The following is a 24,966-nucleotide window of genomic DNA, read 5'->3' as shown; positions in this document are numbered from 1 at the left end:
AGTAGCATGGTGAATGTTGCACGTGTGTAAAGTGATCACTCAACCATCCTATGACAGGTTAAAAGCCCTCTAAATCTATGTTGGGATGTCGAAAACGTCAACAGCAAAATAGCTTTTTAATAGTCTGATGGTGTCAGTCATAGGCAGGCACTATGGCGTAGTTGGTTAGACGCTCGACTGCGAATCTGGCGTCATGGGTTCGATTCCTACCAAGTGCAAAATAATTCAAGAAAGATTTATTTTTGATTGGTCTGGGTGTTTGTGATGTATTTTTCACATTTAACTTTCCTATCCTTACTATCCTACTTGCAAACAAGCCTTTGATAGAGGCTTTGCGGGTTATTCCTTTTAATAAAATATTTAAAAAATGGTCAAAAACTGTTATTTTATTCAAAACAATATGTATTATATTATTTTCTTACTCTATTTTTCCGACAGGTGTTTTTGTTGATAGAGAAGACACAATTTACCGACGCTGAATTAATTAGGCAAATGGTGCTCGCTACAAAGGAAATTAATTTAATAAAAATAACCTCTACCATTCATTTCCTGATTAACCGAGTACATTATAGATAAAACTTTGATGTTTACAGCGTCTTTTACGACCGTTGTTATTAAAACGACTTCATAAATTATTTCTCCAATCTCACAGATAGCACAGTTTTCCATTTAATGTGTTCTGTTATAGTTAACATATTATTTTGGCAACATTTTGCATAGTTTAAGAGAAACTAAAATGAAACGCCTTAGGATTTGCTCAAATACAGGGTGAGGTATATCAAGGGTAACATTTTAATAATATATTTTTATCCGGAAAACTAGTTTTGATAATATCTTAAATTTGAGGTTTTGTTGCTTAATTTTTTTTTTTTTTAATTATAACTTTTTTTGCCAGTTGAGTATTATATTTTAACGACTTGTTTCAGAAGCTACACATGCTTCCATATACGGCTATGTAGATTAACTAGTCTTGTGAAATGAAATTAAACTCATTTAGTGGTATTATACCGGTGTTTAATTTTTTTAAATCAACCACAACCATGTTATTCCACAAAATTAATTCCGAATCAATAAATAAAATTAATATATTTTTTTTTTATGCTAACCCGTAGTTTATATAAAAACAAGTGTTTTATTTATAATTTACCAGTAAATGACAAAACATTAAATAATATGAGATTATAAATACATTTACATTTTTTTATAAACAAGGATTTAATTTTTATCAGTGTGGGATTGCATTCTTCTTCTTCTTATTTTTAATGGTTTTTCACCCATCTTGAGTATTCTAGCTAGTGTTCAAAACGTCATATTAGCAGTACAAAATGCTAGACATTAAAGTTTAAGTAAAAGACAGACACATTCTGACTTTTTTCCTTCTTATTTAACGCAAATAATTCAATTATTCAGAAAATATACAGCATAAAATTTAAAAGTTTTAGGTTTGTTACAGATATTTTTTTTTTAAATGAACACATAGAAATATCCTAACACACTCATATTATACTCGTATGCTTTTCAACTAAAAAAAACTTCTTCGCACAATTTTCAGTATCAAAATTAAATGCATTAAGAGTAAATGAAATCTTTAATATTTAGTACTGACATTTCTTGGTGTAAATGAATTTTATTAAATAAAATACCGGGTATCGTCGTTACCGACATCACTTGTCAAGAGTAAATGATTTTCAGTTGATTAAAATATATTCACGTTGATGGATGAAAGTTCGAATCACGTAAAACCTTATTTACATAAAATATTATGTTTCTTCCGATTCATCTTTCAGGGAATCCTGAAACGTTGGAGAAATTCGGTTCCCAATTACTCTTGTAGTACTCAAGGGAGGTCGTCAATACGCTAGATAGGTTACGCCACCTTCACACTGGCGCCTAGATACCTGATTAGTGACTAGCAAAAAGTGACAAGTAAAGAAATAAATATTTTCAAAAAAATTCTTCGTTTGGTTATCATTATTAATTTATCTTTTATTTCCTCTATAAAAATAACTTAACGTAAATGACACCCGAATGAATCTCGGACATTTTTTATTTTAAATTATTAGTTTAGATAATATTTATGCTTACGAGCTTAATTCAAGCACTTTATACTATTTTACGCCAGAGCTAGATAATACCTTTGTTTTTTATGCTTATTATCTCAAACTATATAACTTTATGAATTATTTAATAAAACGCTAGAAGTAGGTTGCCCTCTGCTCCTTTAACTCTGTGTATTAGCAAACGCTTTAATACATTAATATACAAGTTGACAAACTTATCAATTATACATTAATATACAACTCTATTAACACAACATAACGTAAATGACACTTAAAAAGGATATAATGATTATAAATTGAATGATTGAAATAGTCTTTTGACTGCTACAGATTTTTTTTTCATCTAACTCCAATGTTCAACTTTACACTTTTTAGTTATTTTTATTCATCAAATAGCGAAATCTAACTAAGGTAATAAGTTTTGCGTTTCAGATGACAGACATTTGACAAATCTGTGTAAAAATATACTTTTTATTAATGTTGGTTACATCTCGCACTGATAGGAGTCAGTCGAAAAAAGATCATTCAAAGTTTTCATCTTAAATATTATATCGTATAATGCATTATTTCAATGAAAAAATGGATATGCATTTATTAAATGGCCAATATCTAACATCATATTTATCCGGATTTCCACCATTTTGTGAAAAAATCTAAGGAAAATTAACAAATTGTGGAATAAAAATCAAAACGGCTTTGTTTTCCTCAGTCTCCCTCTGCTTCTTTTTCCAATTACATTCGCTCATTAATTTGTTTAACCGTTATTTCGTCACTCATACGTTCCACACGTTCAAACCATATCATTACACCTTTTTAAAATTTTATCGATAATGCTTATCTCAGCCTTGCATTCTTTCCTTATTTCATCATTCGAACATCTATCAAACACCGTTTTGCCACAAATTGTTCACACAATCAGGTATGTCAAATACTTGAAAGCGGCCGGGTCAGAAGTCGTAATAATCGTCGGGTATGTATGAGGAGATGCATGAATGTAGAAGAGGCAAAGAATGTTTGCAAAGACAGAGTGGTGTGGCTTTTGATTCTCTCTGCCTACCCCTGCAGAGAAGCAGCGTGATGGTTTGTTAGTTTTAAATCAAAACGGCTCATAGCCTCAATCAAGCATCAATCAAGCATAAAAGTCATGAAAATACTCTACTGTCGTGGCGCTACACTAAAATTTAGTGTAGCGCCACGACAGAGTACAATGTTAAATCCCTCTTAGACCTGATTGATTCGTTGGCGCTCACTCCCGACAGTATTAAACGGGGGAATTTCTCAAGGATGCCATTTAGATCATTAAGTAAAGAACCATTGTGTGAGTCCCTAAGAATGTTTAAAAGAAGTTTGTTTCAAATAATGACTCCTGGGGATTAGTATAAGGATTTTAATGCCGTAATAAAGTTGCGTGACGTCGGATCTACGATCGTCAAACCCCCAACAAAATCAATATTTACCACTGTCTTTACAGTGAAAAATCCGTCATTGAAATTAAATATTGACACAGTTTATGATAGAATATCTTCATCTGTTCCTTTTTTTCAAAACTACGTTCGCATCATACATTTGTAAAACCTTTCCAGGAGTACAATAATTGATGTCCGATTTTCTTTGGGGAGTGGTTTCTTTTAACATGATTTTATAAAATTATTTTTTTTTCACAAAATTTATGTATTATGAATATAGAAATAATTTTTTTTATTCATTTTTATTTGTTTTATGTGTTCGGGAATTATATAGTTTTACATTTAAAAGAGTATGTAATAAAATAATAAACATTATATTAGCAAAAATACTTTCATTAATAAAAATAAAGCCCATAATACAATTCCACATTTATGTAAAAATAACTTTCAAAATTGAGATAAAAAATACAGATAAAAGAGAGTGGGAGTGTGTGTGTGTGAGGAAGGGATTAAATATGTAAGGGTATGGTTTTAAAAATCTACTTTGCAGGAAGGAAAAGAAAAATAATCAAAAATATTTAAAAAAAAATCCAACTCATCATCTCTAGGTTTAATTTTATGACAAAATTACAATGAAATATCCACAGATGTCATTGAAAATATACAAACAAACTTCAACGTTCATTAACGTTGATATTCCTTTGAGGAAAATTTCTCACCGACGTTCATTTACGTCCATACTCCCGGAAAGGTTAACCGTTCTTTTTGCTTACTCATTTGTTCCAAACAAACTTTCTCAACACTTAATTTTATTCTTAATTTTATTGATTATGCTTGTCTCAGTTTTGCATTTATTCCTCATTTAACAATTAAAACGTCTTTCATACATCATTTTGCCGCAAATTCATTTATTTTGTTTGACACTTTTCATTAATATTGTAATCAAATAATTAAACGAAATAATTTCCAAACAAATAAGAGTATAAATGCATGACACATATCATTAACGAAACAAAATTAAATAAAGCTTTGTGAAATAATAGGATAACATAAATATAAAAAGGAATCTTGTATACGACCTCTTTAATGTTAACACGACTAGTTTAAAGAACAAGAAGTCTTTTCTTGAATATTTTTCGCAGATACTTTGTGGCACATTTTATAAACTTTATAAAATGAAACAACATTGTTTTAACCACTTTTTATTGGTACACTTTATCCAACCGGTTTCGACAAGAACCTTTATGTACTAAAGATCATCAGAGTTTATGTACTAAATTCTATAACATTAAAATACTCATATTTGATTACACCCCTCAAAAGTGTACCAATAAAAAGTGGTTGAAACAATGTTGTTTTATTTTATAAAGTTTAACAAGAAGTCTTCTCATCAACAAGTGAAGTGTCTTTAACAGTCCTGTTTGTAACTCTGTTAAAAATAACATACATGGTTCTTGAAACTAGTTGTGTAGACATTAAAAAAACAAAAAATTAATGTTCCATAAGCGATGTATTTAAAAACTTAAAAGTTTTTTTTCAGAATTAATGACAAGAATAAAAACATACTGCAAATCAGATGATCATCTTGAAAAAATATTGAAAATTTTTCAGAAATTAAAAAAATAAACATTGTGTTATTCATTTTTCAATAATGAAATTACCTAAAATAAAATAAAAGACTTTATTACAATACATTTTAAACCTGTCATTGCCGAAAAATTCAAAGGCTGTTCCCGGTGTAGGAGTTTCAAATTAATTGCGATCGATTTTCACCGCCGTGCGAAATATTCCTTAGAATTCCCCGAAGTTCTACGAGGAAGCATTCGAGCAAGAAGGAATTAAGTTATTACGTAAATCTTCTCTATCATTGAGGCTGCCGAGGAAAAATTCGTGTGTCGGTAAATCAAAGATACATATTGCCTCGGTAAATTACATCGTCGCCATTTTAGCAATTCCTTTGTGTCTGCAAGCCCTAATTTATTTGCCGGAGGGTAATTTGATGAAACGGGAATGCACAATGCGGACTTTGTTATTTAAGGCTGTTGACATGCAGTCTTCTTTCGAATGTTTAAACATTTAAATTAAATATAATTTTTTACATCTCATCAAAGATGAAGAAGAATATGGAAATCTGGGCATTTATTTCCTGTATTTGAACACACTCAAAATGTTTTTTAATGAAACACTTGTGTTATTTATTGATTCGGCATTAACTTTGTGGAATGACATGATTATTTTATTAAAATTTAACACTTAAATACATAACTTTAATGAGTTTTATTTATGTTTACGACTAGTTTCGAAAACGACAGATGTTTTCATCTTCTGGTACAAATTAAAAGTTTTAATTTGTACCAGAAGATGTAAACATCTGTCGTTTTCGAAACTAGTCGTAAATATAAATGAAACTCATTAAAGTGGTACATACAAGTGTTTAATTTTAATAAATCACTTGTGTAATACCACTTTTTAGTTTATCAAGTTAAACATTATTAGTTTCCACAACTAGAGATGTATTCGTTAACAGGCAAAAATCAAATTTAAAAAATACACACATATATATAAAACATGGTTGTTATCGCATATCTGCAGATTAGTGTACATTAAATGAAAATATGGATTGAATTGTTTAATCGTGATTTGATTTTCAATCAAGCTAAACATGAATGAAATTCTTCTTCTTCTGTTGACCCTCATCCGCGACCTAATCAAATTACTTACGCAATCAAATAAGTGTTATCAGTAAAAAATGTATTAAAAAAACCTTGTTAAGTTGATATCCTCTTGGGAAACGAATAGGTGAGGAAAGAAGGGTATGAGGTGAAAGTAGCTGAAAATAGAATCAGAAAAAGATTTTTAATATATTGGCACTAAAAGTACGTTAAATATTTCAGCGTGGACAAGTCAGTATTTGTAATAAGAGGTAGAAATGTAAGAGGAGATAAGTAAATATGGAAGAGGTTGTAAAATGTTTTCGAACTCTGCCTACCCCTGCAAAGAAACGGCTTAGCTTTGAGTTAGCTTTAGGCAAGATCATCAATGCAGCGTCAGTCAAATGTAAGTCAAGGGTGATTTCAACATATATATCATTAGTTTTATACAATAATATGTATTTTTTGTTGTAAAATGACGTAAAAGATTTCCATAAGTAGGTTTTTTTCATTAACTGATTCGGCACTTTTTGGAAATATCTCTCAATTTAAATTTAAGTTTTACTTTATAAATACCACTTTTTCTTGGAATCTTTGTTGCGGTTCATTCCGCATCATCAAACGATGTTTGAAAATGATGCGGAATGCATCAAAATACATGTCACAGTAGATTTTAAGAATTTGCGGTATTTACAAGTAAGTTATTTTCGTTAGTAAATGCCAGTCAACTAGTTAAGTAAATGCACGAATAATGAAAAAGGTAAATTGAAATCGCAAAGAAGGAAAATATAGCTATGGTAAATAAATAAATAAATTATCCAAGATAATATTGGATCAGGACACCATAAAAGCCAAAGCGTAACCTCTCGCTCGAGTTGCCTCTGTAAACTATAAACCCAATACCCAATCGAGTTAGTGACCACAAGACCGCGATAGACGCTCAAGTTCCAAACACTTCAGGCAGCTCAAACTAAAATTGAACGATATTATATCACCCCAAGGCAGGGCTGGCGAAAGAAGTCTAAGCAGGGCGCTTTACTATAAAAGTTACAAAACAAAATGCCTGAGATTTATAAAATATTGGAAACAAACGAAATTTCAAAACTTCTGAAGGAAAAATTTATTTTTCTTTTTTGGCTTTCTAAATTGATTCATTTTGTAAATAATTTCATTTGATATTCTTTGAACCATTCTCTTAATGTTCTGAAAAAATAAACGTGCTCCGCTTATTGTATTTATTGCATTTTAATTCATTGTATCATTGAGCCGTTGTATTTAAATATTTATTGATTAATTTATCCATATTCGCTTCCTATGAGGACCATATGGAGTACACAATCTGCCTCCTAGCTCGTCAGCTGCCAGTTCTTTTGTATGCTTCCTGAAGTTCAGACGACAACTAAAGAGAAACTGTCAGCAGTGGACATCTAGGGTAGTGGGAATTCGATACCTTGTAAAAGAGAGAAGCTTGATTGAAGCTCTTGGGAGACATGCAAAGTATATGGCCAACTTATTTGCCTTTTCTTGGCGACAGTTATGACCATGGGTTGCTGCGTCCTACGCCGTATTTCCTCATGAAAGCAAATCACCGCACGCCTAAATTTATTTGCAGGCATCTATTTTCTTTGCAGAGTAAACGGTTGCTCTGAGCCCTTGTAATGCGGCATGTTGCACAGTTGTATAAGAGAATAGGAGCAATGCAGGCATTTTATATGCGACTATTTATCTTCGAGGAGTACAAATTTGATCTCCATTATCAATACACAAAAAAATAAGGAAACGCGAAAAACTCTAATGCAGATTCCTGACGTCTTGTCAGGTGCTTAATTCAACTACACTACGCAGTCATCTATGCTGATAAATTTACTATAGAATCTAATTATTGATCTTTGATCTATATACTTTTTTTCTTTAGTTTTCTTCCTCTTCTGCTGGATATGTTTTATTGTTTCCCAACATTTTTTCAAATGGTATTTTTTTATAAACGTTATGAAGATTTCTATCCATTTTTTTTAATCCGTTTTTTATATCCGCCCCTGCAACATACTTATGAAATACCTACACTAGATACTTGAGTTTAAGGTATTTGTGTACATTGTTTCAACTCTCTACTATCACCGAATATTTAACTTAAGTAATTTCATTATGAAACTGGTTTTCCTAAGGTGAGTTACCACCCATAGTGGTTAACTGAACAACATTGTCAGAATGTACCGAAAATCAATCAATGAAACAGTAATACATATTGACTTGGCATTATCCTTGTAGAATAATAAGATTATTTAAATATATAAATAAAATACATTCATAATACCACCTTTGGTTTATGAATGTTATTAATGGTACGACTAGTTTCGAGAATCATAGATGTTCTCATAATTTGGTGAACATACAAATCCGTTTTGTTACCAGTACGAGTTTAATTGTTTTCAATATGAAATAACTCGTGTTTTTTATTTAAAAACTCTAATCGATAATTGATATTATTAGTAAATAACCACTCACCGACTACTTCTGTCTACCGGTTTCGAGACGTACCCGTCTCTTCGTCAGGACATGTTTGACCACAAAGTAAATGCTTTGAATATAAATAATACTCTAATCGTTCTTTACCAATTATTTTATATACAATCATTTAAATCACTCACAGCACTTACTTAAAGCAGTCACAAATACGATATAAATTTAATAATAATAAAAATAAAACCCTTATCCGCACCCCAATGGTGCATAGGGCACTGCGTCATATAAACGCAGTGTTATCTTAATCGTTTACATATGAAGGAAAGGTGATCAGCCCTCCGCTTCAGGTACCAGTCCAGGGTAGTATTGAATAAATATTACAGTGAAAAAATCACTTTTATTTATTTTACCCCCCTTGGGAATCGAACCCGGGACTTCCAGAACGGTAGCCGATCGTGCTGACCATTACGCTACGGAGGCGGACAAAAGTTATTGTTTTCAAAACGTACATTCAATATGATAAAATATAATAAACACACAAATGTTGTTGATTTTATTGTTAAAATGTATTGATTCAGTAGCAAGGACTTTGATCAAAGAGAAGGCATATTCAGGAAGAAAAATAATATCCACAAATAATAGTATTGTTCTGAAATGGCATTGTTTGTCATTTGTGCAAACGTAAAGGTCTTTCAAATTCTAATATTGGGTTTGTGGTTGTGTATTCAGTATAAAAGTCCATGTCAATAATAAATATGAACGTTCTTTACATAATACCAATCTAAGAACAAGATTTTCATACCTATATTTTAAACATATTTACTGTACACGATTATAGGTAGCATATTTTGTTATTATAAGTTTTATAATTTGGATATATATTTTGGTTTAGGGGCAAACATATCATGTTACATGTTGAATTTTGTATCTTGAAATAGTTTGTTTATATGCTTTTTTTTAAATACTCACAAAAATATTGATTAATTTAAAAAAAAAATATTCCATAAGCAAAGTGTTTAATATTTAGTGCTCTATCCTGAGACTTGGTTAATATTAATAAAAACAAATCATTATTAAATTAAATGAACCATTTCTTCATTAAAATACTAATTTTTTAACTAATTACCAAATACCTTGTCTTCTGTAAAAAGGAATAGCTAAAAGTATCGATTTCTACCTGAAAACTCAACGTATATATTAACACATGCTGGAAAAGTACTATCAATATAAAAATGTTCTTTGATTTGTGTTGTTTTTATTTTAAATTAAGTGAAAACAGTGCAAGTAAAAAAAAAACAATACATAAATTATACTTATAATATTGAAGGCTTATGGATCAATAAAACGAAGTTCAGAAGGGCCTAGGTCCGATTTTAGATAAAAAAAAATAATAAAAAAAGTTTAATCGTTATTAAGTCCAGTGAGTTAACGCTTATATTAATTACTCTTTAGTTATAGAATGAGTTATATTAGTAGAACCATGAATATTTTTTGATGTAATATTTCATAATCTCATATATTATTAATTATTTAATGTAATAAGGAATTCTAGTTGCTACTTCAATTAATTAACTGTTGATAATTAATAACTCGAATCTCTTTATCTATCGGGATCTCATAAATTGTATTTTGTTTCAGATGAAAGAGATGGAAAACGACCGGTCCTTGTGTATATACACGGAGAATCTTTTGAGTGGAACTCAGGAAACCCTTATGATGGATCAGTACTGGCCAGCTACTCAGATATGGTGGTGATAACTATCAACTACAGACTGGGTCTGTTTGGTGAGTAAACACATAGAACGTTTTGAATAAACTTTTACCTAATCAAAGCTTAACATTACGATTCATTAAATTCTAGACTACAAGAAGCACATTAATTTTTAAACATTTTTTAAAATAAGTTTTTAACTATTTTTATCAAAATATTGTAAAGCCAGACTGAGAAAAAAAACTCAATTTTTCTGGGGCTCTCGTGGAAATTTTGTATAAATAATTATTAGGGTATTTACCTCAGAAAACATCGCATCACACAATTGTAGAGTATTTTTGTGTATTACAAATGCAAGTGTGGTGTTTTGTGGCGGACTTTATTGTTTTATTTTACGTCTATTGTACATTTATCACACAATTTTGCCAGATAAAGAAAGGTTTACTACAACATCAAATCTACCTGCGAAATTTGGACTGGTGGGAATTTAAAATAAAACAATTATTTTTTAATATTAATTTCGAGTATAAGACGCACGTAAATTTTGAAGATATTTTTTTGAGAAAAAGAAAGTGTGTCTTAACCTGTCTGGGAGTATGGACGTAAATGAACGTCGAAGTCCGTCTGTCAGTTAGTATGATGTAACTTGTATAGCAATGACATCTGTGGATATTTGTGTATAATGTTGTCATAATTGAAACATATTTCAAATATGTGTTTTTTTATAATTTTTTTAACACAATTTTTATCTTCATAATACATCATTTGAATAAAATAATAAAAAAAAATCAAGTAAAAAGAACCCATTCCCAAAGAAAGTCGGACATCAATTTTTGTAAGTCCGTAAAATAGGGTACATACCTGAATTATTGTCTCACTTACTAGTAAGTACATACAACGCCGTCGAGCCGTCGTAACGCCGATGGGTACATCGGGATAGGCAGAGAGAAAAGAAAGCTAAGCCACTCTTATCATCTGTCTTGGGGAACATTATATTTCTCTTCTACATTCGTGCATCTCCTCATACAAACCTGGCGATAATTCGATTCCTGACCAGTCAATGTACAATTATTTACTTCAAAAACCACCCTTTAATGCCCAAAAAATATACTTGAAATATTTTTTTTAATGCTTTAAATTGGTGAAAATACTGTACATGTAATGTGTTTTAATTTATAAGATAGGTACGCGTTTTTTTGTTGTTGTTGTTTTTTTTTTAGTTTTAATAATTTTTTCAATAGTATATTTGATTAATTCTTTTGGTAAAATAATTTTTGAAAAATATCTGAACACAAACATTCCTGACCAGTCAATGTACAATTATTTACTTCAAAAACCACCCTTTAATGCCCAAAAAATATACTTGAAATATTTTTTTTAATGCTTTAAATTGGTGAAAATACTGTACATGTAATGTGTTTTAATTTATAAGATAGGTACGCGTTTTTTTGTTGTTGTTGTTTTTTTTTTAGTTTTAATAATTTTTTCAATAGTATATTTGATTAATTCTTTTGGTAAAATAATTTTTGAAAAATATCTGAACACAAACATTATTTAATTTTCCATACAAAACAGGAATTATTTAATTTAATTTTGCGGTACGAGGTTAAATAACCTACTCCCGTTATCCATAAAATAATTTAATTACTATTTACAAAACAGCTCTAAAATTGGATAATGGAAATTCACGATTGTATGACTCACAATAGACAACTAACAAATAAAAGTTTTGTAAAATGTGCTCTAGTTACAGGAAACAAAAAAATGATAGTTGAAAATTGTTTATATGCTTGATGAAAATTAATAAAGTATTTTAATTTTAATTGCTGCATAAATAAATAAATTTTCGTAATGTATTTTTCAGAAAATCACTGTTCAATATTTGAATACAATTCCAAATATAAAAATTAGTTTCACGTTTTTTAACGAATATTTTTTTAAAATATTGAATATGAAAGAGCTCGTATTTGAAATTGATTTCCCGTTTTAAATAAAATCAATAATTCGTTGTAATGATTTTTTCAGACTATTGTTTTTCTAACGTTATTTCAATGGTAATGTTTTTTTTTTTTTTAAATAAGTTTATTTGGAGTTATTTATGTTCTTTTCAAACAAGAACTTGTTTAAATGAATTGTTTGATACTAATTAAGTCAGATTCGTATTAAAATTATGTAATACGATTGTCTATGTATAATTTGCCTCTAGTTCTTGGAAATTTATTTTAAAATTTGATACCTTAAACTTTGTTGATTTCTCATTTATTTAAGTATTTCAGTAAAAGATTAAAAAAATAAATCATTATTAAGAAAAAATATATGTTCGTTTGTTCAAATTCAATAATTTTTACAGAAATTAAAGCTTTTACTCTTACATATTTCACTTTGGTTAATGCCACTTAAAAAGCAAAGTGAACATCAAAGTATCATTGGATGATAATAAGAGTATAACCATACCACAAAGTTAACAATACTTTTAGTATACAAAATAAATTTAAATCTTGCTTGCACCCCGCATTAAAAAACGCGTGTGTTTTATATACATGTGACAAGTGAAAAAAAACAGTAGCAGAACGTAATAGTAATACATTACGTGTTTTAACGTAATGCTTAACATTTCAGATGGCGGACAGCGTATTTCTTGACGCAGTTGTCGCGAAGCATTTAAAATGTTTCGGATTTCATTGTTGTTTCATAGACGTTAATTGAATATTTCATAAAATATTTTTCGACAGTAATTGTCTCTTAGCATTTTTAATAATAATGATTGCATTGTTCACAATTGATTTTTTTATATTTTCAAAGTTTCAAAAACATTGTAAGCTTGGCATAAATACATATTTTCTTTTTGTTTTCATTTGACTACACTAAGCTACAACGATGCGTGTCTAGGCACAGCTTGAATAAAATAAATATTAAATAAAAGATTTATCTCGCTATTTTTCTTTAAGGATTTCGAAATAAAGTCTTGGAAAAATATTGTAACACTACATCGCACACCTGTCAAAATCGGAGAATTGATTTATCTACCAATTGTTAAACGTCAGAAATTTCGCACGATCGACATCCGAAATGATAAAACACAACACACTCAATGGAATTTTATCATTTCAGGTTTCCTGAACGCCAACCCTACTCCGCATCTGAAGGCGAGGGTGGCTAACTACGGCCTGATGGACCAAATAGCCGCCCTCCACTGGGTCCAGCAGAACATTGAGCTGTTCGGGGGTGATCCTTCTAGTGTGACCTTGTTGGGACATGGCTCCGGAGCAGCGTGTATTAATTTCCTCATGATATCTCCCACTGTGATGCCAGGTGAGATCCATATAAAAAAATCAATAATTATTAAAAAAAATAGAAATAACTTAAGCCAATGAAGCCTTAACCATTATATATAATATAATAAAAAAACAACTTTGTAATTTTTCCCACATTAATTTTATTTGATCAGCAATAGGATTCCGTCGTAACCGACATCATCAGACTGGTGAGGCTTGATAAAATGTTATATACACAACGAGGCAGGAGTTGAAAACCTTGATTTTATATAATTATTCCGACAAAATGGATTTGAATTGAATGAGTTTAAGTATTGTATTATAATAATAGTCGCATGTAAGTTATGGTAAAGGTTTTATTTAATTATATGTTAGAAATGGATTTTGTATGTAAATTTCAATTAAATATGTATAGTTAGTTCTGGAAATGTTGGTTGAGGACCTTTTTTACTACTTATTAGTATGGGGAAGACCTGTATTCTCTGAAACACAACAAAATTTTCGGCAGTTACTTCTTATCGACATGACATTAAAAAGCATCTATTGTTTTTGTTTTGATGGGCAAAGTAATGGTGAATGGGCGTGAGTGACATAATATTTGTCCAACCAAATTTAATTTCGTGTCCACTTTTAAAAATATTCCCATTGTAATTCATTTGTCTTCTTTCTCTCTTTCAAAATTTTTATTTTTGCAAAAATGTTAATTCATAATAATAATATTTTAATGACCTGATAATGGAATAATTATTCCAAAACAGGTCGTCATAAATAAGTGTTTATTAAAATGGTATTACACAAAGTAAACGATGGATGATAAGGAGAGTGTTAAAAATATTTTTTTTACTTAATAAAAAACTAACTTTAAGTATAGTTTTTTTTAACATTAATTTTAACCTTAAACTAGTGAGAGGCTAGAAAAATATTACATATATAACAAAACCGGGGTTAAAACTATGATATCTTGTTAATTTTTCTAACAAATTTTATTTCGAAATTCTTTCATATTCTTGTTAAAAAAATATAATAAAACCCTTATCCTCACCCCAATGGTGCATAGGGCACTGCGTTATCTTGATCGTTTACGCATGAAGGAAAGGTGATCAACCCTCCGCTTCAGGTACCAGTCCAGGGTAATCTTGAATAAATATAACAGTGAAAAAATCTCTTATATTTATTTTACCCCCCTTGGGAATCGAACCCAGGACCTACAGAATGGTAGCAGAGCGTGCTGACCATTACACTACGGAGGCGGACAAATAAGTCGGAACAAATAAGGCTTGTCAAAATAAGATGTCAAAAAAATAATGTGAAAAATAACTCCTTTATTTGACGATAATTCAGATTTGTGAACAAGTATTTGAACACAACTCAAAATCATTAATTTCAATTTCCGCTGTCAACATAAGTCTTAAATTTTTTTTAAATTAAATTTTCATTTCGTTTAGATATTTTATTCACAATGTTTTAGTGTCTTCAAATAATTGTTCACAAATCTGAGTTTGGTCTACTTTAAAGTTACTTTTTTATACTGACGACATCTCAACACAGATATAGAAGAAAATAGTAGTCTGGGCTTACAAAAAAAGCAGCTCTAATAAGGTGCTTTATTTGTCTTACTTGCACATTAATAAGGTATCCGTTTGTTGACATAAAATTTAACGTCACATCATATAAAAAATCATAATAAAAAATACGAATAGTATCATTTGACGGCTTGCTCAATTAATCCAAGATAATTATTATATTATTACAGTCGTAATTCATTTCTGTAATGAACACGTCTCGTTTGAAAAACATTAATTAATTAACATTATTACTATGACACATATTTGTGTCGTGACGAGGAAATGTTCTCATAATACATTTATCACACTTTCCACCCCTGTAAAACTACCCTTCTCCAAACATTATAATTACCCTAACGAGATATAATGCAGCATTTATGGGACATTATTAGCAAGGCGTAACAACACCATTACTGTTCCCTTGCTCCCAGAACAGCCTCGATGAAATTGATAAATATTAAGGGAAACCTTTGCTTCATTTTATACTAGTAAAGCATGTGATGATAATTGATTTGAAATGTTGTTCAAAAAAATAAATTCACTAATACAATTCCTATTTTGTATTTAAAACAGTTTATTTTTGCCAATGAACGATAAAAAATCATTCCACAACCTTTTCCATTGCTTTTCGACTGCAAAAATCTTAAATTTTGCTCGTAAATATAAAGATATAAGAGTGTAGGAACAAAATCCTACTTATCTTATTGTTAGAATCAATAATGCAAAATCACTTTTTAGTTTAAATCAAAACCGTAGTTTAATTTAGATAGTATATGAGAAAATTTATTTATTTATCTTCATTGTTGCATTCCCAAGACCCACACAAATTTTATTTAAAAAATTATTTTCATTTTTCAAAAATTCTGGATCGACAAATTGCTATCTTCATCGTAAATTAACCCTTCACTGCATAGTGTATCAAATTTGTTACATACCCAAAAGTTAGTGTTAAAAGGTTCTTTAAAAATATAAGCAACCATTCTTTGTTGTTATTGATTAGATACATTCATAACTCAGGTACTTTAAGTATATAGTTCATAATTTAGCCAAAAGACGCGCTATGAACGCCAAAATAATAACTTCACTTGTCTTTCGAAGACGAGCTGTCAATGCAGTCATGCAGCCATCCAAAAAGAAGTCATGCAGTGAAGGGTTAGGTGTATAAGACAAGGTAGTCCAATGTTAAATTTAATTAAATAAAATAAAATCTAAAGCTCCCTCCCAAACGAATTAAAACTAGGTATCTCGAGCATGTTAACCTAATGAGCTGATCACTAGATTCTGAAGTGAGACAATGTAAATTAAATACAAACCTCATTTTAAATATAACAGTATGAATCCCTTTCCAAACATAAAAGCTTGTTTTTAAACAGTTACTTTGAATATTATGAATCCATTTGATAGAAATATAAAGTTGATATCAAATAAATTAATATCATTATTGAAAACAATAACATCGTACGCTGTTCAATCAACGCGAATCTTTCTTTAAATTTTATATATGAAATTGAATGTAGCACATATCTGCAGTAACTTGACATGGGTGGTGGAACGTGCTAGTTATTTTGCCGTGTGATAAATTCGCTTCTTGCCGTAAAATAACGGAAATTTATTTTCTCGGGAAAAGTAGACGATCGGGAAAATGTCAATACTTTTATTGTTCGCGCCATATACGCCATTTTGTTTTCGAGGAAAGCTCCGATGACAGGAAACAGAAATTTTCAGCACTGTTATTGGAGATATATCGAGTGATCGAAAAAAGAATATCCCGTTACTCCATAAACATTATTTACTTATTTTTATGATTTTTCCGTTTTTATGTAACTTCTTTTGATGGTGCATTTTTTTTTGAGGTTGAGACTGTTTTAGACGTGGTTTGGCGAATTAGCCTGGATCAGACGAGAAAAGTGAAACGCTTTAGAAAGAACGTTAATTATGCACAAAAAACGATTACTTGTGCACCGTTGTAGTTGTTTGAAGTCATTTGTGTAGTTGCATTTGTATAATAAGTACCTTGAAAACCTTTTCTCATTATAATCATTTAAAGTTGATAATGAAATGATCAAAGATATGACTTCCTAATTTTATATTTAAAAAATACAAGGTATTTCCACCAATGCAGCATTCTCTCGTTATTAAAAAAAATCCAGTCAAAACTATATATTTGTTTATTACTTCGGCTTTCAAAATCACATTATTTCTTGATTGAGAATAGTGAACATATTCACAAATAAATGAATATTTTGTTTTGTCAAGAGCATCTGCAGTTAATTTTCACTTTGACAATATTTAATCTTGAAATAAAAAATTGTTCAACAAATGCAAAAGGAGCCATGTTTTAAAAATAATGTTCCTTAAACTTAAAAAGATTCAGTTTTAACCCGCGAAAGTTTCAAGTATATTTTTTATTGTTTTTTTTAAGTTTCAAGTATATTTTAATTCCACAAATATTGAACAACAACAAAAAGTTGTATTGTAGGTTTAAATTATCTAATATAAATCATTGTAAGTTTTAAAAAAATGCTGATAAAAAGACCGTTAAAAGGTAAGATATAATTTGTATCATTTAAAAAATCCCTCCATAGAGGCATCATTAATCAATTTAATTTATTTGAATTCAGCAATCTTTAAATATTTTTATGGATATTAAAATACGCCTTTCAATCTACGTTAAATACCGCGCCCCGTCGGTAATTGGTGATAGGTTCGTCGGTCGGTCCTTTGACAACGTAAACGGTTCGTAAGTGTTCACGTGATGAGCTTACATAAACCGGTATTACTGACGTTAATCGTTCATTATCACAAAATTAGAGGTTGCCAACATTAGATATTGCGGAAAAAATAATTTGAAATGGAAATGAAATACTTTTTAATAATTTATTGCTCTATAACATAAAAATAAATGTAATATGCAGAAAACCGATTTTTTAAGATATGTTGAAATTACTAAAGAAAAAAAAAAAAATTATTTTACATTTAGACCTGAAGATGGAAGCTTACCTTCCAAAAATAGTTGTCATAAAATAAACTCAATTGAAAACAAACCGTGTTTTCTTTAATAATTACCACTTTTTCTTTTGAAACAATTTTTAAGACTTGCGTGTTGGCATACAGAATATTTGTATTGCCTAATTTCAAAATCCGCCAGATCCATGTAAGTCGATTTTGCAAAAAATGCAAAATTAAAGGGGTAACATTTATGTTTCAAAGATTTGTCTATCTTTAGATAAAATATTGTGATATAGAGATTTTTTTTGGATTCTTTAGTATTTAAAAAAAACACGAGACACCAACCGATAATGACGTCAACTTAATTTTTGACCTATCCCAGCTCTCTGATTGGCTGATATGGGTCAGAGGCAAATTTTCCTAAATATAACGGAATTTAAAATACGCCGCTGTTTTTAAGTAGTTTTTAGCAGGGTTTCCAAGTGTATAAATATTTTAAACAATAAAATCTACAATTGGCATTCCGATAGAGTATTTGTTTTAAATCTTATGAAATAGGATCTGGCAAATTTTGAAAGTAGGTGACACATTTTAAAATTAACATGTTTAACTAATCTATATTATTGATTCCTATAATAATTTTGGTAACGAGGTTATTACAATTGATGGCATGGACCCTGGTATCTAAACTGGACGTTAGCGTCAAAGGATTTAGCCCATCATCATCCAATCCGATATGGTTTAGATAGCTAAACGTAATATCACTTACGGTAATAAATAGTTAATTAGTTGATTGCAGACGTGGCAATGTTGACTTCCAGTACCAGTCAATTAGTAAAATGGGTAATTACTATTCTGTCAATAGATTAATCCGGTAGATGCCTAGTCAACTCGGGTCAAATAAACATACATTTAAGTATTTGCAAATCAAAATCATCCATCTAACTATCCGTTATAATTAAAATATTTAAATAAAACACTTGCTTAAAACAACTTTTTTTACAACATATTCAAAATGTTGTAAATAAATCATCTGGTCAAATTATAAGCTTAAATAATAAAAATGAAAAGGATATTATCTGGCGTTTTTCATGTAAGTGATTATAATTCAGGATTCGGACCTCACATATTAATAAAAAAGTTTCTGCTTAGTAAAAAGCTTCTTTTCATCTCACCAATAAATGTCTCTAGTGAAGTTCTAGTGATTCAAGAATATTGTTTTAAATTGGTTCATATATATATATATATATATATATAACTTCTAAAAATTTGAGAAGTGTGGTTGTCAATAATGGGTAAAATTGGTGAATGTTACACGTGTGTAAAGTGATCAATTAAACCAGCATATGACGGTCGTCAGCCCCGTAAATGCTCAGACTTCCATATTCTTCTTCATCTTTGATGAGATGTCAAAAAATAATGTACATTTAAGTACTTGGAAATCAAAATCATCGATTCAACTATCCGTTATAATTAAAATATTAAAATAAAGCACTTGCTTAAAACAACTTTTTTTTAAGTTGATTAAAGTAAACACGACTACACAATATTTCAAATGTATTCAAATCATTCACAAAACTGGGTTTCCTCACTCCTCTAAAAAATATCGGAAGGATCTCACGTATGTTCAATAGATTGGCACCGTGGCGTAGATCGGTAGACGGTTGGCTGCGAATCTGGCGTCACGGGTTCGATTCCCGTCAATTGCAAAAATAATTAAAGAAAGATTTATTTGATTTTGCCTGTTTATTTGTGGTGTGTTTTTTACATTAACCTTCCCTATCCTCACTGTCCTAACTGCAGAAAAACCTTTAAAAGTAGATGCTTTGCGGATTATTCATTTATTTTAAATGGAGAAAGCTTTGTACTTTACAATTTCTTTAGTTAATTTTACGAGAACCACATGACTCGATATAAGAGAGCTTTTTTTTATTTCCACAAACAAAATTTTACAAAAAAAAACTTAGTATTTATTGATTTGGCGTTTAATTTGTAGAACTTCATTTTAATTTATATATTAATTTTAAATCACACAGTTTTTTTGAGTCTACTAAGTTGTATTTATTAACAAAAACACATAAAAATTTATATTGTGACAATTGTTTCGCCTTGTTAGGGCATTATCAAACGAATGTCTTTAAAAAACGAATGTCGAAAAAACTTAGTACTTGAATTGGATGACAAAATTAAAATATTTCTAGTAAGTGAATTATTATACTAATAGTATAGTATAGTAATTATTATACTATTAGTAAATTATTTTAGTGTGCTATCATGGTTACCTATAAACAGGCATTAACAAATATGTTTTATATGACTTTTTTAATATGTTTTGTAAAATAATAATGTTTACACGATACATTCGATTGATAAAAAGGTTATTAATAATTCTTAATTTTGTTTCCCCAGGTCTGTTCCACCGCGCAGTTCTCCTATCGGGATCGGCTCTGAGTTCCTGGGCGTTGGTTGAAGACCCTGTCAATTACTCCGTACGTCTAGCGAGAGAAGTGAATTGCACTATTCCTGACGACTTGGCAAAAGATCACGAAGAGATCGTGGACTGTCTCAGAGAGTCAAAAATCGAGGAACTCTTAGAGGCGGACGTCACAGCTCCCAACTACCTGTCGGCTTTCGGACCTTCTGTCGACGGGGTCGTGATAAAAACAGACTACGCCAAAGAATTCTTGACTTACTTCATTCCAAATGAGATGCAAAATTACGCTCCCGTCGAGGGTTCAAATTATAATAGTCACTCGAAGAGAAGTGATCGAAATTCAGGCAGGAATATGCAAATTCGGTATGACCTTCTTTTTGGGGTTGTTACCAGCGAGGCTTTGTGGAAGTTTTCGGCCCAAGATATTCAGAATGGGTTCGAATCTGAAAGAAGAGACAGAATTTTAAGGTAAGGTATTTAAATATGATATTATAACTTTACAATCTTTAGTCTTTAGTGTACCAACAATAATTTGTCCGCAAGTTGTGAAAACAAGGTTTAAGTCCAAATTATATTTAACAACATTTCTCAACTTAATATTTATGGTTAATGATTTCATTAAAATATAACCACGAAGGTTGAACTCAATTAGAGATCCAAATAAAATTTTTGAATAAGTAAGTCAAAATTAATGTTTGCTTTAAAATACGCTAGAAAGATTATCAATAAATTTAATACAGCTTTACAGAATATTAAATTTCATTTAATAATTAGTTTTATGTTGCCATCCGATATTATTTATTCTGTAAGAGAATTTAAATCCTGTTGTTAAAAGTTAAAATTTAATAACAATGCAATTAAGCTTATTGTGCAAAAGCTCGCGCAAAATAAACTCCATTTTTTCATAATAATGCGCTGAATTTTTAACCGAAGCTTTCAAGAGAGCGCTGAAAATTGAAAACTTGCATGTAAAAGTAGAGGAGCGTGTTTTGGCGAGCTTTTTAATTTAAATTAAGTGTAAGAGGAAGTTTTCAGAGATTCTCCCCACTAACGGGAACTTTAACTAACGCAAAAACGTGTGTGGTGAAATGGGGAAAACTTGTAAAAAGTAAAAATACTCGTTACATTAATGAATGAGTTTAGGTGGGTATTTTCATATTTGGTAAACAACCAAAAAAATACTACGATGATAAACATAGGTTTTTATATCAAAGAAATAAATTATTGCTGGATAAGCCAGGATAAAAACTCGGTTTTTGTGTTGTCTGGTCTGGGTTTTATCCACTTAGCTACATAGTTAACTTTATAAGAACCGAATGACTCGATATAAGAAATTTTTGTTCAATGTTTAGCATCCCAATCATCGTTTTATTCGCAAATATAAAAAAATGGAATTCACACTTTTTCATAATCATAATATTTTTTACTCCTATGTTTAAGGATGTATGAATGCATGTATGCTTTCGGCATGTACCTTGTTAGTATGGAAGGTTGATGTCGTGTCCTCAAATTATTAACAGAAATAAATTATAATTAAAATAGTCTTTATTCTTTACGTACAGTGAAGAATCAATTTATGCACAAGTAAAATTTAATTATTTATTAATTTAAATTACTTCATAAGAATAAAACAATAATATTTTTCTCGATACCGTACTTATCATTTATGATCAGGTATATACAAAATTACAATAAAACACATTGTAAATAATCAACGATTATTTGAAGATATACATAAAAACATATATAATTTGATAAGAGGCTGTTTTTGTTTTTGGTTTCGTTATTTCAATGCTTTTTGTATAAGCAGATATTTTATTTACTATTATCTTAACGTTTTTTTTTTTTAAATAATATTTTTGATTAACGTATTGATTCTTAAATCAAACACAGATTTTTTGTGTCTACTAAGTTGTATTTTAATGTTAAAAAAACACATAATTGAAGTTAAAAAAACACACAAATTAACATATAATTGACAATTTATTCGCCTAGTTATGGCATTTCCAAACAAGTGTCGTTTGAAAATACCGTATTTAGGCGTTTTTATTGAAATAATAATTTTTATGTGTTTTTTTTAACAATAAAATACAATTTAGTAGACTCGGAAATTCTGTGCTTGATTTAACAATAATACATATATTTAAATGGAGCTCTACAAATCGTTAAACAAAATAAATAAACAACTATGTCGACATTACTATCAAGTCGAGAAAGGAAACTTATGAGAAAAAAAATCAAATATTTATTTTTAGGCCTAAAATAAAAATAAAAATTTAATTATTTACAAAATTAAATTCTTGTACATGAAAAAAAATCCTTATTTTTTACATGATGGATTTATAACGTTTTCAAAACACGAGATTTACTTTTTCCCTTCGATTATTATTTCCTCGGAACACCTTCAAGTCACCTTATTTTTAGTCGAATATCAATATCAAAACTCCATCAGAATCCCTTTCCGTTTTCCGAATCACATTTCCCATTCACTCTGATGTCTTTCTTTTTCCTCAAAACATCGTATTCTGTACTACTTATTGAAGGCGTCTTTACATAGCGATTCTAAGACTTCTTTGATGTAAAATCCCTATCGATTTTCAAACGCGAATGTCAAAAACAGAACTTTTTTGATAAAAAACAATTGCTGAAAAAACGGTTAATTGATTATTTATTATAAAAATTTATTCACATACGGCAAATAAAATTTACAAGAGTAATCTGTTTTAGAATTTAAACAGCTAATAAACCATTTTGACTCTTTCTAAATCCAGTTAATATAAAGTCATAAGACATATGTGTTTATGGGCAGTCACGGATAAATACGCCTTGATTTTCATAAAAAGCTAAAAACTTCCACTAGGTTCAAATAATAAGAGGTTGACCCATTGATACATACTAAAAAATGCCCCCAAATAGCTTTATATAACTTTTATTAATTTATTATTAGATTAAAACCAATATTTTTAGCTTTTCCACTTTTTTATTTGACCAGCGACCGGGTTTCGTCGTTACCGACATCATCAGACTGGATGATGTCGGTAACGACGAAACCCGGTCGCTGGTCAAATAAAAAAGTGGAAAAGCTAAAAATATTGGTTTTAATCTAATAATAAATTAAAAATGCAATTCCATCACGAAGTGTCAGTGGATAATATAAATCTAATAACTTTTATTATTTATTGATTTGTTATCTTTGTAAAATAAACTGATCATGAAAGTAAAAAACTTTATTTATTCGTATAAAACTACTTTTGAATTCATTAATGAAAATACGACTTGTTTCGAGAACTGCAGATGTTCTAATCAACAAACAAAAATACAAATAAGTTTCTTCACAAGCAATTTATTTGTTTATATATTTTTAATCCGGTGAAGAATATATTTGATGACAAATAAATGACGTACGTAAAGGAGTAAAGAACTTAAGGTAAAGCTGCTTTATAAAATAAAATATTGATAGAAATGTATTAAGACATTTCATATAGCGTCGTTTTCTTTGAAAGGTTTAACTTATTATTTTTTATCCTGTAACAATCAATATTATGTTCATTGTTGACTACCATTAAACTTTAGTTTAAAAAAAAATGTAGGTTAATTTGTTACAAGTACCATTATTTTACAAAGGAAAAACTTTTTTGATTCAATTTTTACCTTAATACCCATTTTTTATCTACTGTTTTTATTAAGTCTATGTATAAATAAATGTTCGTTTATAAAAAAAAAAATATGTCTATTTACTCTGACGTACTTTACATTATTAAAACAAAACTTTTGTTGATTTTTATCGGAGGCAGGCATTGACAAAAAAAAGTTACGACAATTGCCTACTAAGTTTTTTTCAAGAGATCTTAAAGGATCTTTATATCAGATAGAGATCAATATTGAAAGTAGATGTTCAAATATATGTAGATAGTATAAGCCGAAGACAAAGAATGGACAGCTGAATGTCGAGGGGATGTGTACTTACTGTGGGTTATATTTCACCAAAAAAATATTACATACTTAAAGAATATTTACTTTTTTCATATTTCTGCATACATACTCAGCGAGTATTTCAAAAAGTAAACAATCTAAATGACAACCTGTTAACCTATTTTTTGGTAAAACTTTCTAGAACCTAAGAGGAAATTTTTAAAGTATTACATAATAAACATTAGGGTTAAAAAATCAGTTTATATACTTTCAATATTCTCTGCATTATCGAACAGAGATTTTGCTTAATATGGAGTAATGTAACAATCGCATACGTAATCTCTTCAATTATTTTTTTACAAAGATTGACCTCATATTTGTATAAAACTTGGTAAAATATTTTTTTTACTTTTAAACTAATGGTGTGTACAATTTACAAGATAAAAATTAACATGCCTTAAATAATTATAAAAAATAGTTTATCCGTTAATATTTTCCAAATAATACTTCGAAATTGGAATTTGTACTTCTTGAGGTAAT

General features: G+C 29.5%; 1 protein-coding gene across 1 annotated transcript in view; it reads left to right on the top strand.

Moving 5' to 3' along the window:
- The window catches only part of LOC148309295 (neuroligin-4, Y-linked-like), a 367,943-nt gene that overhangs the window by 228,699 nt on the left and 114,278 nt on the right, over window positions 1-24,966 (top strand). Inside the window, exons 4-6 of the mRNA XM_088260356.1 lie at window positions 10,219-10,365; window positions 13,403-13,603; window positions 20,490-20,982. Of these exons, the coding sequence (XP_088116482.1) occupies window positions 10,219-10,365; window positions 13,403-13,603; window positions 20,490-20,982 (841 nt within the window). The remainder of the gene's footprint in view (window positions 1-10,218; window positions 10,366-13,402; window positions 13,604-20,489; window positions 20,983-24,966) is intronic.

This window comes from Brachycentrus maculatus, unplaced genomic scaffold (assembly GCF_059751285.1).
Source record: "Brachycentrus maculatus isolate JH-2025_06_01 unplaced genomic scaffold, ASM5975128v1 h1tg000133l, whole genome shotgun sequence".
In the NCBI taxonomy this organism is placed as follows: Eukaryota; Metazoa; Arthropoda; class Insecta; order Trichoptera; family Brachycentridae; genus Brachycentrus; species Brachycentrus maculatus.
This window is presented reverse-complemented; position numbering and strand designations above follow the sequence as displayed.